A 16,124-nucleotide genomic window follows, 5' to 3' on the forward strand; every position below is an offset into this window, starting at 1 on the left:
TTTCCTGTGAAGGTGAAGCGAGCTCAGCTGTGTTTCCAGAGCAGCTCGGCTGGAGGTGGAGAGCCACGCCGAGCTCCGGGAAGTTTTTTAACGACGTATTGATATTCAACACAAACACATCATAAATATTTGAGCTCAAATCCTGTCAGACGCCCCTCATTTCAGGCCCGTTCCGTTATGTTTGTAATGCAAACAGCATTAAGCGTCGTCGGTGCTCCAGATTACCAGAACGCTTTGTGCTTTCTCCTCTGTTCCTCCCTGCAGATATCTCCAGTACAACAAAATCCGAGACGTGAATCCCGATGCGTTCAGAGGGCTGTATAACCTCACCAGGCTGTGAGTGGCTTCCTGTGTGTGTGTGTGTGTGTGTGGGGAAGAAGCGGAGCATGAATTCAGATTTATTCACTCTGTTTAGTAGCAGCTTTGAGGAGAAACTGACACTGAATGTGAAGTAGAACTCCGACATTTGGTTAAAGGCTATTTGTGTATTTGTCAACTGAGAAATATTTGTTACATTGAGCCAGTCTCCAGGACAGGAAATGGAGAAAATAATCCTGTCATCGCCGTGTCCAACAGTCCAACTGTTCAGAGTCATCATGAAGTTTTTCTCTGGCAGTTTGGGCTGAAGTTCGGCTTCCAGACTGAATAATTCAGGGCTGTGTTTCCCTGGTTTGACACCTTCCTGCTGCTAAACGCTGGAAATAAATGAGGTGTCCTCTGGAATCTGCCAGCCTCTCTCCTGTCTGGACGGAGACTGTTGTTGTCAGCAGTGAGGACCAGGAGTGTTTGGACACTGAGACAAACGTTCTACTTTCTATTATCACAGAGTTAAAAAACACTCGACGCACTCAACCTGTGTCTAATTACCACCAAGTGACCAGATAACGCTGCAAAAAAGATCTAAAGAAGCTAAATAACCTGCCAACAGGAAGTACAAACGGCAGCGAATGGCTCAGCTGTTCAGTTTCAGTCTCGAAGTTGTACTTTAGTTTCCAGGACTGAATCCGTCTGTCCTGTTCCAGATATCTGAGCTTCAACCAGATCTCGGTCCTGATGCCGGGCGTCTTCAAAGATCTGCACAGGCTGGAGTGGTTGTATGTCTGCTCTTCCTCACTCTTCCTCGTCTCATCAGCCGCCTCCTGCTTCTGATCATTCACTCATTTGGTCCAGTCCTGATGCCGAGGCCACGTCCAGCCGGCCGGGCTGACGCTCCATTTCCTCTTGTTGCAGGATCCTGGAGAATAACAACATCCATCAGATGTCCTCCATGACCTTCTCAGGACTCAATTCTCTTGTTCTGCTGTGAGCGGTTTTTTTTTTGTCTTTTCTTTTTAAATCAATTTGGACCCTCTTTGTTTGATCGCCCTCTAAGTGCAGCCTTCACAGGCCTTTTGTTGAAGCGTCTCTCTGATTGACAGAGTTTTATTGAACAACTCTCTGAGCCACCTGGACGACATCTGCGGCGAGATGCCCAGACTCAACTGGCTGTAAGTCTCCACGGCCTCACAGTGACCAGTCTTCTCAGGAGTTTCAGTGTTTTCCTCTCCGCTTGACTCACTCCTGCAGGGATCTGGAGGGAAACCTCATCCAGCAAATTGGAAACGTCTCCTTCCACTCCTGCAGCATGCTAACAGTCCTGTGAGTACGAACTCCTCCATTCCTCCATCGATATTATCTTTTAATTAAAGTCTCTGTGGCTTGAAAATTAAAAAAAAAAAAACAAAAAAAAACCAGAAGGATTCCAGCTGTGTTTGGTGTCAATCCAGACAGCTTATATGTTTAATTAGGAAGATTACAGCAGTCCTAGATAAGCTGGGTTTGGTTTTTCAGGGTTCTGCAGCGTAACAGGATCAGTCGAATCCACGAGCAGGCGTTCTCCGTCCTCAGGAAACTTGGAGAGTTGTGAGTGAAGCTGTTTTAATCGCAGTCTGTTAGCATGAGCTCTGAGAATAAACAGGTGTGTGTGTGTGTGTGCGCATGCTTACCTGGATTTACTGATTATTGTGCCTAATGAGTGGTGCAGTGGAGTGTGTTTGGTGTGTGTATGCCTCTAAAGACTCTACCCTGTCTAATCTAAAACGTTTGATAAACACACAGATGTGTGTGTGTGTCACAGAAGGTGTGTTTGCGTCTGTCAAGCTGTTTGTTGTTGTTTGCTTCGTGGGAACTGAGGTGGATTTCTGTGTGTGTGTGTGTGTGTGTGTGTGTGTGTGTGTGTGTGTGTGTGTGTGTGTGTGTGTGTGTGTGTGTGTGTGTGTGTGTGTGTGTGTGTGTGTGTGTGTGTGTGTGTGTGTGTGTGTGTGTGTGTGTGTGTGCGTTCAGAGATCTGTCAAGCAACCGACTGGAGGTGATCCCGCCTAATCTCTTCGTCCTGCTGCAGGATTTACTCCAACTGTGAGTTCCTATTTTTACAGACGCGGCTCTGAATACATGTGTGTTTGCTCGCACACTTCACAGCTGGAAGCGTCCCAAATCGCAAATCGCTGTTAACTGTGAGGACAGATCAGAGGAATGGTTCTTCCTGAGTGAACCGGATGACTCGTGGAAATCTGCTTTTTCATGTTGGTCCGTGTCGTAGTTCACTTGGAGAAGATCTTTCTGTGTGGAGTTTGCATGTTCTCTTTCTTACTTTGTGCAGAACCAGACTCAGAGGAAACTTTCTGCAGCACCATGTATGAATTGGACTTTATTGTAAGAACCTTGAAGATGCTCAGAGAATTTGGGGAACGTCAGTGTGTTGATTCTTCAGGCTCAGACTTACTTTACACTGCGAGGGTAATAAAGATCATGTATGAGTGAGGTGAAACCTGGTGTTGGAATACACATGCATTAAACATAGTTTGCAGATAAATGTGGCCTCGGCCTCTTTCAGCAGCAGCAGTGTATAAAGCCTCACTCCTCCAGAGCGGAGCTCAGACGGCCTGCTGGGAGATTGTTACCAGCTTGATTCGTGACTGTGTGCAATCCTCCGGCTGTTCACACACATTTAATCTCACCTCTGCTGATCCCTGCGATGGGAAGACAGATTCCCCGAGGGGCAGAACGGAGCAGAACCCTCCAGCTCTGGTGTCGTGGTATCGACAGATCACAACATGGGAAACACACTTACTGCAGGAGGGATGTGTGATCTGAGGTCAGAAAGGTCAACTGGCGCATTTTACACCCACTCATACACTAATGATGATAATAATAAGAAGGATGATATTGAGGTTGAAGGAAAAACGTTTTTTCTTTTTATCCCAGTTTGTCTTGAAAGTTGTTCTGTAACATATATCTTCTTCGCTCACGATATCCAGATTGTGTGGGTTGTAATCGTAGCTGAAACATGTAGCATGTTTCATTTGCACAATTTAGCACAGATGGATTCCCATGAAGCTGGAGAAACATCTCAGGGAGGATCAGAGCAAATGCTTTTTTTTTTCACATTGTCTTTATAAAACTTTGTGTTCAGAATTTTGAGGGGAAAAACTGAATTTGAAATGAGGAATTAAAATGAACGTTTTCCAGATGCACTGTAAAAAAGAGTGAATTTTCCCTTTGAGGAGTGGAAAATGACAGGACGTTTCTGTGTTTTTCATGCTTTTTCCCTCACAGAAACATTTCCTACAACCCCATCGTGGAGCTGCAGGTTGACCACTTCGACAAGCTGCACAAATTAAAATCGCTGTAAGTTCATATTTTTGAAAAGCTGAATGTTTTTGGACTGAAAGGACTGGACGTGTGAAGAGATGTTTGAAGAGCTGTGCTGTGATGAGAGAGTCAGTCTGAATGAAAAGCAGAAGTAAAAACGCGCTCACTGGTCAGAGTCGGGCCTCGGCCGGAGCAAACGCTCTGAATTTTAAAGAGTGTTTCCACATCAAGAGCTGTTTGATTGAATCTGCAAAGAAATCCACGTTTCTGTGCTGCGCTTTGCATGTTTGGAGGATTGAGGATTGTCTCTCCGTGCTTCAGGAGCATCGAGGGCGTCGAGATCGGAAACATCCAGCGGCGGATGTTCGAGCCGCTCAAGTACCTGACCCACATGTGAGTTCCTCACTGATTCCAGAGTCCCGTCTGTCAGCGCTCCTGGTTTTATAGAGCTCACCTCACTGACAGGAGGTTAATTAGCTGTGGCGTGATCCAAACTGTGGTCTGGCCCCCCCCAGAGGGCACGCCAGAGACCACATGAAGGCCTTCATTAATTAGATTAATTAGTTACACCGTAAAATAATCTTTATAAAAATTAGCATTAGATTAATTATAGCACACTTGAGTGGCAGTTCGATGCAAATTGAATTGTAAGTCACCTTATTTAGTGGCTTGTTATGCTTGTAGTATTCCTTTTGAGTTCAGAGTTTGCTTAAGTGCCTCTTTGAGATTCAGCCTCGTTTCATTTCAGAATTTTTTATCCTTATTTGTACTGCTTTTTTAATGATGCACACGGTCTGATTGGTTTGCTGGGATGTGCCTTGACATTTTCTTTCTTTTGAATTTCATTAATGAAACACACGGACGGTGTTATTGCAGTTGCCTGATTGAGCTCAATAAAAATGTGGATTTCAAATCTTCACCGCTTGATGAGTCATGTGTTACAATTCTGTAACGTCCTGGAGTTTCAATCCTTTATTTGGCGACCTAAAGCAGATATGAGATGAAAATGTGCCTAATTAGATTAATTGATTACAAATCCTGTAATTAATTAGATTAATGTTTGATTTCAGCACTTTTAGTCCTCCATAGAAACCGGGTCAAGAGTGTCTTTTATTCTCACTAAACTCTGAACCAAAAGCTTAATTTGGCCTCTGATGAATTTTCAAGGATAGTAGTTTGAAAAAAGGAATCGAAAAACTCAAATTGCTCATCAAAATCCCTCAGAAATGTCATTTCTGCCATTGCTTCCCCATTTTCACTAAATAAAAGGACTCTCACCTGCTTCACAAACGTAACCATATCTGCCTAGTTTAACCTGTATTTTTTTTTAAATCACCATCACAGCTACTTCAAGAAATTCCAGTACTGTGGCTATGCTCCCCATGTGCGCAGCTGCAAGCCCAACACGGACGGCATCTCGTCCTTCGAGGACCTGCTGGCCAACATCGTGCTCCGGGTCTTCGTCTGGGTCGTCTCGGCCACCACCTGCTTCGGGAACATCTTCGTCATCTGCATGCGCTCCTACATCCGCTCGGAGAACAAGCTGCACGCCATGTGCATCATCTCCCTCTGCTGTGAGTGGCGGCTCGCCGCGCACGCCGCCGGCGGGCTCCAGGTCGAGGCTGAGGAGGTGGATGTGGGCGGGCGGACCTCCCCAGTCTCCCTCCCCTGAAGGCCTGAACTGGAAACATGAGCAACTTCATGTCATCCTTTGATTTATGATGACGTTTCGGTCGACCCTCTGAGTGCCACTGCAGGTTTAAAGAGGAGCTTATAGAATCTCCATTCTGCTCTCCGCATTGATGTTTGTGATATATACGTCACAGAACAACGGCAATTATATATGAGAGGCTGAACAGACATAGCCAAAGGTAAAGGCGGGGAATGAGATGCCCCACTCCGACTCCAAACTATGGAAGACGCTTGACTTCACACACAGGCAGCATGAAAGCTTAGAAGTGTGGTACTGTGGGAGTTTATCATGAAATGAATACGAATAGGAATAGATATATAGGAATAATTTAAAAGCACCATGAGTTTAGTTTTGCTGACCTTGTTAGGGTTACAACGTCATTGCATTTACCCCAAACTTCAGATTCATTCTGGTACGCAGTGAAGAGACAAAATAAGGTCAAATGTGCCTCACTGTTTGTTTTGTTGTTTCAAGGGAGCGTTTCAATTCGGCCACCAACTGAACAGACAAGCATAGGAAAAAAACATGAAAGCAGCGGATGTCTGAAAGCTGAATGGCAGAATATGGAGCTGCTGTATCTCATCTCCAGTCCTATATGGGCTTTCTATTAGTCCAGAAGCTTTTGAGATCAAAGACCTTTGAATATGTAAAGCAGCGTGACATTTGATGTCAGCTCTCATTTCTGCCATATCCACAAGTACAGCTACAGAAAGAATGATATTTATTATCAAGTATTCATTATGGAATAGTTTTGAATGTATCTAATGAAGCAATATTGAAAAAGCTATTAGTGGAATTTCACTGCTGTTGTTTCTGCAGCATGATGATCACTGGACAAAGAGTCTGACGTAATATAATAACCTGAAATGAAACTAATTCATTCTGCATTTTTTTAAACCACAATACAACTTCGTGTGTGTCTTTTCATAAGCAGTAAGTTTGGATTTAGACTTTAATCCAGTTAATGAAGAGGTGATATAATTAAAGAAGGAGAAACGGATATTTATGATGTAGCTTACAGGATGTAGAAATACAGTTTTCCTGGAATATTGGGGTTTATTTTTGTATCTATGATTGCTTCTTTTGCAGCTTTTTCTCAATTAGCTAATTTGTAGCAAGCAATGTAACATTATTATAAATGAGTCCCAACGTCCCTGTGAGGACCTTCATCCAAACTGAGTGGACCAGTATTTGGTGATTATTTATTGGAGGGTTTTGATCAGTGAGTCACTTTATTGTCAGTCACATATTAAACAGGGAGTGTGGTGAGAGCCTCGGAGAATTTAAGATGTGAACTGAATTAATACTGTAACAGTCAGACGAAGAGTTTGTCAAGAGAAAAATAAATGAAGCGTGAACAGAGACAACGTTGGTTGGTTGGTTGGATAGTCTGTGGATGACGAGTTGGTCTTTTGGTAGCAGAGGGGATTGGTTGGTTTCTATGTTGATGATACGGTTGAGTGGGCAGTAGGGTGGACTGCTTGGTTCTTAGGAACCGTTGGGGTGGCTGAGTGGTTGGTTGGTTAGGTGCTTTGCGGGTTTTTGATGGGGCGAGTTGGTTATTGGGTTTTATTGGGTAGCAGAGGGGATTGGTTAGTTTGTATGTTGACGGTAGGGTTGGGTGGATGATAGGGTATGTTGTTTCTTAGTAGCATTTGGGTTGGTTGGTTGGTTTAATGGTTGGTTGGTTGGTTGGTTGGTTTAGTGGTAGGTTAGTGGCTGGTTGGTTGGTTTTTGAATAGATGGTTAGATCGTTTGTGGGTGTTTGATTGGGCAAGTTGTTTATTGGGTTTTATTGGGTATTAGAGTGGATTGGTTAGTTTGTATGTTGATGGTAGGTTTGGGTGGATAGTAGGGTAGATTGTTTCATAGGGGTTGTTGGGTTGGTTGGATGGCTGATCGGTTGGTTGGTTATTTGGAGGAAAATCCACATCCACAGAGGAAAAACATCCAAACTTAACACAGAAAGGCTCACCAGTCAAACTGAACTTGCTGTGAGGCGAGCAGACTGACTTCACCTCAGCTATTATGACATTTGACTGATTGTAAAAACAACTTGAACACACCTATAGGGAGTTATTTCATTAACTACTCGAGACATATTCAAAGTTTTTCACTTTGTTTTTCTTTTTATAGGTGCGGATGGGCTGATGGGTATCTACCTCTTCATGATTGGTGCGTACGACCTGAAGTTTCGAGGCGAGTACAACCGACATGCTCAGGCCTGGATGGACAGCAGTCAGTGTCAGGTCATCGGCTCTTTGGCCATGCTGTCCACTGAAGTGTCCGTGCTGCTCCTCACTTACCTCACTCTGGAGAAATACATCTGCATCGTCTACCCTTTCAAGTACCTGACTCCTGGCTGGCGACGAACTGTCACCATCCTTCTTGGAATATGGGTGTTTGGCTTCATTGTTGCCTTCCTGCCCCTGGTCTGTAAGGGTTTATTTCGAAACTTCTATGGGACCAATGGAGTCTGCTTCCCTTTGCACTCTGAGCAGCCAGAGACACTCTGGGCTCATGTTTACTCCATTGTCATTTTCCTGGGTACGGATTCGTTTATCGGTTTTTTCCACTTTTTTTGGCGATCAACGAGGAAACCTGAAACTAAACAAATATGTTTCTGTAGGTCTCAACCTGGTGGCTTTCCTCATCATCGTCCTCTCCTACGCAAGCATGTTCTACAACATTCAGAGAACGGGCACCCAGACCCCAAAGTACAGCAACCACATCAAGAAGGAGGTGACCATCGCCAAGAGGTTCTTCTCCATCGTCATCACCGACTCCCTCTGCTGGATCCCCATCTTCATCCTCAAGATTCTGTCACTGCTGCAGGTGGAGATTCCCGGTATAGTAGAAGAGCTATGACCGTTTAAAGGAACACTCCACTGAAACGCTTCATTTTGAGCACTGACTGTAAAAACCCTCTGTAGGCTTTCAGCAAAGAGTCTAAAGGATTTGTTGCCAGCTTGGGCTTCGATCTGCTTAATGAGTTTCAATCCAAAAACTTTCAAGTGGTTTTAATTGAGGCAGGCTGCACCTGTTGATTTTCTAGTGGAGCAAATAATTGCATATTTACCCAGAATTGTTCACTTTGTGATACAAGCATGAAATCTGGAACTCATACTCTACAAACCATGCTCAAATTCAAGATGTCTGCCCTAAAAGTGGTTTTGCTTAAAGGTGCTGTAGGCAGGATTTTGCTAGTAAATGCTAATTTTTCTGTGTTTTCTTTGGATTAAATGTTAGAGTATCCATTGATAATCCTTTAGGAGTGTAGCATTATTGCACTACCGCGAGGGCGCAGCGTTTCCATCTGTCTCTGTTCGGAGCTGAAAAGGAATCTCGACAGCTCCAGTTATCTTTGACCAATCAGAAGAGCCCCTGAGGCTCTAACCGTGATTGGTCGAGGGGCGTTCATCGCACGTTCTTGTGGGAGGGGCTTAACTTGCGTAAGGGCGTGATGTCAGAGAAAACAGGACAGGATTGGCTGTGCTGGGTTTCAAATCGCCATCTTAGATGGGTCAAATCGCCATCTTGCTTAGGTTTACCGGGTGGAGATGCCGAATCCTGCCTACAGCACCTTTAATAAATCGAAATGTATTGATTTTAAGCCTCATAAATGTACTGAATTTGAATATAAAGTTGGGTCTTGTGGATGTTTTTTACATTTCTGTATCTATTACAGTTCCTGAGATACAGTATATAGTTACTTGTAGAGACTCATAGAGTGAGAAATTTGAAACGTTCATGGTTGTTAGCTGAATATGATTATGTGAAAATGCTATTTTAATAATCTGTTACTTCCAGTCGGGTTATGACATAAAATTCTAAAACCAAGATGGTGTCCCAGATGGCTGCTTGGGCTTAACATCAATGCATTTTGAGTTATTGGTTGAGATCTTGGATTTTGCAGCCTCCATCTTGGAATTTCGCATAGCCAGCGTGATTTTTGTAAAGAGTGGGGTTTGAAGAGTGTATGTACCAAACTTCATGTTTGTATCACATTATTACACCAAGGCTGATTTCACTCCAGTTAGTACCGATTTGGTGCAGATCACATTGTCGTAGTTTGGTGTTTCAAATCATTTTTCTTTGACAATCAGTTGACACATTAGCTTCCTGGAAAATCTTTACAGCTATTATGGTATCATTGCTGGACCAAAGAATTGCATCTTTTTTGTATCATCATTTTTATTATTAGTAATATTATTCGCTGTACTGTGGCATTGTGCTCCCAGCCATCTGCAGTTCAACAAGCTTTTTAGAATCAATTCAAACAGTGTTTCTATGATGAGTGTTTTAGTGGTTTACATTATTTTTCATTGTGTTTTCATTTTAAATATTACTTTTAGCCTCATCCATGTTAATTCTTTTGACTGAAATCCACCTCAGCCCTCAGGTAGCGTTCCCAGAAGGCTTTCACGGAGACGCTCTGTGTGGTAATGAGTTTCCACGGCCTCGGAGCTCATGGTGTTTGTCCCTCTGGCTTCCCTCCAGGCACCATCAGCTCCTGGGTCGTCATTTTCATCCTCCCCATCAACAGCGCTCTCAACCCCATCCTGTACACGCTGACCACCAGGCCCTTCAAAGAGACCATCCTGCAGGTGTGGGCCAACTACAGGCAGAAGAGGCCGCTGCTCAGCGGCCACCCGGCTCACTGCCCGTCCCTCACCTGGCAGGAGATGTGGCCCCTGCAGGAGAACAGCCACGGGAACACGGCGGAGGCCAAGAGCGCCGCGCCCAAACTCACGCCCGTGGAAAGCCCCAACGACGGGTACAACGACGTGGCCGCGAGCACGAAACAGAAGCAGCGCACGGTGCTGTCAGTGGGCTCCCAGAAACCAGCGGTGTCTCTCACACTCGCACACACATGCACACACACCGACGAGCTGCTATGAGGCGGCGTGCGTGTGTGTGATGGTCGAAATGATGCATGTGTGCAGAAAAGAGAGGCACACTGGACAGCCGCGGCCGTGTTCATGGACTTTCATCACTTCTTCAGCGGTGCATTGAGCTCAGTGCATGTCCGATTCATGGAGACTAAAGCTGGGAACGCACCAGGAGATTGTTAAATGTGCAAAATGGTTGCAGAAACCCCTGAATCAACACCCAGGAATGAGATCTGCTGGAGGGATTTCAGCTGATCTCCTCATGCTTGGTCCGTTTCGATGTTTGTATCATGTGCTGGGCTCCGCAGCAGGACTAAAAACAACTGTTTGGATGGTTTCCGTCCTTTTTCAAACCAGCCCTGATGGATCCAGGGTCGGCAGGATGTGTAAACATTGATTTAACTCAATGAACTGATTGTCATGCTGGAAGAGGCACTGCGACTAATTAACTGTTATTCAGGTTCATTCATCTCAGTGATGAGTTTTTAAACTCTAAATGTACAATGAAGTGTGATTCCTACATGATGTGTCTTAATTTGCATGTGCAAAAAAAAAAAAAAAAATAAATAAAAATAGAACATTTTGTATTTTTTGTTGTTGTTGGGTTTTTTCCAGACTCAGATAATCATGTTCAGTCACTGGACTTGTGAGGTGAGACACTGAAATTAAACTCAAACATTTCAGGGATGCACCCATACCTGTACCAGGTCTGATACTGCACAGAAGCACTCCTCTCATTCCAGATCCCCGGTTCGAGAACCGCATGGCGTCATTCATCAGCAGCGCCGCCTGCAGGTACACAAGACAGCAGGAGCGATGTCCGTGGTCTGGACATTCTTTAGTATTAAGATTTGATAATGTGCAGAGTCTGGAAGGAGGTAGTGCACAGCACATATAGCCTCTGCATATAGTTTGTATGTGGACTATAAATGAGGCTTTACGGCATTTAATAAGCACCCGTATCGGTACTGGGTGTCGGCAGCTCACCAGCGGTTAGTATTCTTCCTTTAAAGAACTCACTCTGAACCGATACAGCTTCCAAAACCAGAACCAAAACTCAGACAGCAAGGCAAACCTGACACTAAACTGACTCAACACGACCACCTAACGTACAACAGAGGCTTAACATTAAAGTCTCAAGTCTTTCACACGTTGAATGCTGAGAGAACAGAGAAAAAAAGATGTGAAAAAGTCTTTACATTTTTCTGACTGAACTGATTTCAGGTTGGTGTAAGTAGGTGATGTCTGCTCTGTCATCGTTTACTGGTAAAACGTGGTTTTTCTATCATTGTTATGACGATTATGTGGTGGACGTGGAATCATCAGCAACCACAGTATGGTGTTTTCATGTGATATAATATATTTTAATAAACGGTGATTAAAACATGCTGAAGTTAAAGTCGTCTGCCAACAAGTTTTCATTGAGTTCCAGAATACAAACCAAAGAAGATGAAGCCAGTACATCAGTTAAAAACAGAAACAGAAGATGCTAAAACACATTTAGAGTTTTCTTTAAATGTCCTTGTTGATTTACTGGGCTCTTAAAAGTTGCTCCATGTGGAATCATTACTGATTTTTTCATGTTATCCATCAATCAAACTGTATTCTTATGGTTCCTTTTATGCATGTTAGTACAATTCACACTGATCATCAGAGAAATCAAGGGAACATTCTCAGCATAATTGTTTTATTCGAACACTGTAAAAATAAGAAAATGCAGTTATGAGTCCCAAAATACCCGTAAGCTTTAAATTTAAACGGAATCGCTTCTCTCAGTTGTGATGCAGAGCATACCTGATGAAGCAGTGGGTATTTTTGCAAAATCAAACAATGCTTACCAAAATGACTCCAGTCTCAACATGAAGCCAACTTTACTGACGCCTGGAGCTGCGGCGTCCAGTGAAACCTTCTTGATATTTCTCCGGCAGCTGTTGTGGAAAAGATGGACGAATCGATAGGCATGTTTTGAATACCAACAGGAAGAATTAATGATTGACCTGTTTCTAAAGCACTCCTGCTTCTTTTTTAAATGTCATTCTTGTAGCTTTTTCTCGTGTCGTGATTCAAATCCCAATCAGAAAAGCGTCAAGCCCTTCCCAGGAGTCTGCTCTCAGCCTGTCAGGAAGTTACTACTGCTGTGGACAGAACAGCTGGTCACTGTGTTTCTTTGCTCTTGCAGAGCATGTATGCTCCATTATGCACCTGGAAGTTATTTTTCAGTAGAAACGCTCACTAAAGCAAGTCGAAACTCACTGAAAAGATTTTTGTTGAGGCCCTGGCCCCAAACTGACCAGCGGGAGACTCCAGTCTGGTCAAACCAAAGAGCAAATGGAAAAAAAATACAGAGAACATTGATTTTTTTTTTCAACAAGTTTCTTAAGAGTAACAAACATGCTGAGAGTCGAGCTGAGTGAAAGGTAGCTAAAGCTAGCAGACTAGCATTAGCCTCAAAGCCACGCTGGCAGGGCGGGTTTAGAAAAACATGCAGAACGTAGCAGCTGGACGAGGTTTTCTGGACATTTCACTGGATTTCGCACCAGAAGATTTGAGAATTGGCTTTGTGTTCAGATTGGAGCCATTTTTGGTTGTAAATTTTTTTTTTTGGAATATATAGACATTTTCATCACTTACACACTGTGCCTCAACAAAGAGAAACTAACATTCAAATGAAACAGTTACTATGGTTCTGTTTTACCAATCCAGCCCCGTCGAGATGAAAATGAGCCGATGGCCCCTGAAATACGACGTGTTTGACACCTCATGCTTGAAACGCCATCATCCAGTGAGAAACACCACAGCTTGATTCATTTGAGGAGCTTGAGGTTTGGTGTGTTCAGTCGCTCTCGGGGTTGATGTGACGTTTGCCTGCTCTCTCTGTACCTTCATGCATTTCCTCCGAAAAACGTGCTTTTGATTGCAAGTGTGTGTGAATACAGTGTAAGGAAGTGAACTCGGACCGGAGACTGTAAACCACGAGCCGTCCTCATCAGGTTCCAGGATGGAGGGAGGTTCTTCCAGCCGCCTTCCAGAAGAGTGAACGAGAAGGTAACGGCACCATGAGAACCGACCGACGCTCCGTCGGGTCAGATTCTCCCCTGTGTCTCCTGCTGTAGGGTCACATGGACAGCCCATGGCCGACGTGGGGCTGCTGATGGGTTTCTTCTGCAGTTTCGCTGCAGCTGACTTCTCTCCATACAGACGATGTAACCAACGAGGTGCCACGCCTTTCCCTCCAAACTGCACACTGCCAGTGTAAAGATCCAGCAAATCAAGTGGTTGGAGTAGTCCGAGTACTGTTGCCAGCTTTGAGAACATGCACAACATCTGCAGCGATGTTAGAGGGATAGTTTGTTGAGACGTCTTGACCTGCTGACGGCTCTCAGGGGATTCCATGCAGCGAATGTGACAGGCATGAGAACGCATGCCTTCGGTCTGCTTGGAGGCCGCGTGATGATTATTCCCGTGGCACGCTCTCCGATCCTCAAGAGATTCACAGGAGCCGCAGAGAGGGCCCTGTGTGTCCGCCAGAGGCTCCGGGGATCGGAAAGGATAATCCATCCATTTTGCATCCGCTCATTTTCTCCTCATCACCTCGCGCATGTGACGCTCGGCGTGTCTCTCACAGATTAAGAGGCACTTAATTCATGCGAAGATTAATCCCAGAACAATGTCTTAATGCATTCATTAGTATGATCACTGCCACCAGGCTCTCCATGACATCCTTGGTCTCCAGAAGAGGAGTTATGGAGACCGAAGATGCAGCCAGTATCGTCGTGTTGCGGAGTCACACTGACAGACCTTCGCTTTTAAAAAGAGATTCATGGTTTTTATATTGTTTTCAGTTCATTAAAAACAGCATGGAGTTGGTAAAATATTCATTGGAATCAAGAAAAAAAGAGAAAAACGAAATATTTTATGGTTTCGCACGGTTTTCTCAGCTGGTAATGGTCAATAATTCAAAATATAGCTGTATGTTAAGCTTGTAAGGGAGCAAATCGTAATATATACTGGAATACCATTAAATATGAACAGTTTCATGTTATTATTATGAACAGAAAAAGAAGCTGAAGGTGATCTGTCTGTGGCTGTGTCATTCATGTTTTAACTGTGAAAACTGTTCTTGTCCATTTCTGAAAGTGAGTAATTTACTAAAAGGAAAAAAAGCTTTAACGGTGACTCACCGTGGGCAGCGTTGACGATAAATGACTATAAATTCATAAATGATGGACAAGTGAAGCCGAACACAGCTGTTATGCATAGTAATATGCAGCAGCACCAACATGAATCACAGCCAGTTATTACAGAACAGATCACTGTGAGGCTGGATCGCAGCTGATAACATTCAGGAAACTAGAATGTGTCACTCAGAGAGCGCAGACCTCCACTACAGCTCAAATCAGTCACCAACAACAATAAGAACACCATATATACTAAAAAACATTTTATTTCTCCCCAACACAAACAATGTCTGGGAGAAAGCTGTTTGATGCATGTTCATATCTCAATGTGTTTCCTCACAGCGACTGACACTCTGGAATCCCACTATTTTTGTCTGTTCTGGATCCTGGTATCCAGAATACTTCCTGATCTGGATCAGCAGCTGATCTCTCTTAGAGTCATTGAAGAACTGACACTGTAATTTTTTGCTAAGCCCCTTTGTCATTTATTGTTGAGTTATGCCCAACTATGTGAAAGACTCCCTATCTCTCAATGATAAAGAATCCTTTAAAAAAATCCTGGATCCAGACAGTGATCCGGATCGTCACCAAAATGTAATGGATTCTAAGTTAGCCCAAGACCCACCTTTCCACAAAGTTTCATTGCAATCCGTCCATTACTTTTTCCGTAATGTGGCCAACAATCCAACCAACCAACCAACAAACCAACAAACCGAAGTGATTACATAACCTGCTTGGCGGAGGTAATAACACGTATTTACCTCTGAAATCTCTATAGAACAGGTGGCCACATTCAGAAAGTCCCACATTCCTTTTAAAGTCTCTGGTGACTCGTGACAGCAACAGGAACTGGAGTCTGTTGATGCTGGGATTTGTGAGAGTTCTCGAATGTCCCATGTTCTAGAATGCATCGGGTTGTAGGATGAGACAGAGTTCTAGACTGTGTCATGGTGCTAGGATGAGGCTCGTCTCACTGTGGTTTGGGTCTGCAGCTGCTGTGAAAGTTGCATGAAAATTTTTCATGTCATAATTTTATTTTTTGTCTTAAACTGACAATAAATTCAACGATGAAATTTTCTTAAGGTGGAAGAAATCTTAATTTTCAAATATTTTTTTTTCTTTTTCATTAAAAATGAAAAAGACTCAAAGCATTCTGGGAAACATCACCGCCCTGACCCACAGAGCTCTCCTGACATTCCTGAAACTCTCGATGTCAAATAGTTTAAGCCCACATGCTGCGCCCTGCTGCTCATCCTACAAATGCATCCTCGCACATCTGGGATCATTTAAAGAGGACAGAATCTTTCCAGTGGTTTAAGATTTACTGCAAAGAAACAAAATTCAGCAGATGTACATTTATTATCTGTAATCTGTAATAACATTGCTTCGTTTATAGGACATTTATAGGTCGGATTCGTTCAGAAATTGATACATTGAATTAAAAAAAATGTCAGGAGAGTAGTGCTGTCAGCTTTATTCGCATTGATTGCAATTAATCATGATTAATTCATGGAGAGCTGTCAACAGTTAACTTTTTTAAAGTTGAGGTTAATCGCAATGAAGAATCTAATCCTCATAAATCAGTCCCAATGTCAGGAAAAATGCTATTATCCTCTAGTTCTTTTCTTTAACCCAATTGGCAGACCTCAATGGATTAATTGCGATTAAAACTGACAGCACTACAGGAGAGACAAAAACAATGTCTTACATTTGTTCTTTAGCATGTATACA

At 43.5% G+C, this 16,124-nt stretch overlaps 1 protein-coding gene across 1 annotated transcript in view; it reads left to right on the forward strand.

Annotated features, from left to right (window-relative positions):
* The window catches only part of rxfp1 (relaxin family peptide receptor 1), a 46,094-nt gene extending 35,870 nt beyond the window's left edge, over positions 1-10,224 (forward strand). Inside the window, exons 5-17 of the mRNA XM_030117030.1 lie at positions 265-336; positions 1,023-1,094; positions 1,231-1,302; positions 1,419-1,487; positions 1,567-1,638; positions 1,831-1,902; positions 2,323-2,394; positions 3,595-3,666; positions 3,952-4,023; positions 4,975-5,204; positions 7,460-7,870; positions 7,953-8,171; positions 9,824-10,224. Coding sequence (XP_029972890.1) covers positions 265-336; positions 1,023-1,094; positions 1,231-1,302; positions 1,419-1,487; positions 1,567-1,638; positions 1,831-1,902; positions 2,323-2,394; positions 3,595-3,666; positions 3,952-4,023; positions 4,975-5,204; positions 7,460-7,870; positions 7,953-8,171; positions 9,824-10,224 — 1,906 coding nt within the window. The remainder of the gene's footprint in view (positions 1-264; positions 337-1,022; positions 1,095-1,230; positions 1,303-1,418; positions 1,488-1,566; positions 1,639-1,830; positions 1,903-2,322; positions 2,395-3,594; positions 3,667-3,951; positions 4,024-4,974; positions 5,205-7,459; positions 7,871-7,952; positions 8,172-9,823) is intronic.
* The last annotated feature ends 5,900 nt before the right edge of the window (positions 10,225-16,124 follow it).

This window comes from Salarias fasciatus, chromosome 2 (assembly GCF_902148845.1).
Source record: "Salarias fasciatus chromosome 2, fSalaFa1.1, whole genome shotgun sequence".
In the NCBI taxonomy this organism is placed as follows: Eukaryota; Metazoa; Chordata; class Actinopteri; order Blenniiformes; family Blenniidae; genus Salarias; species Salarias fasciatus.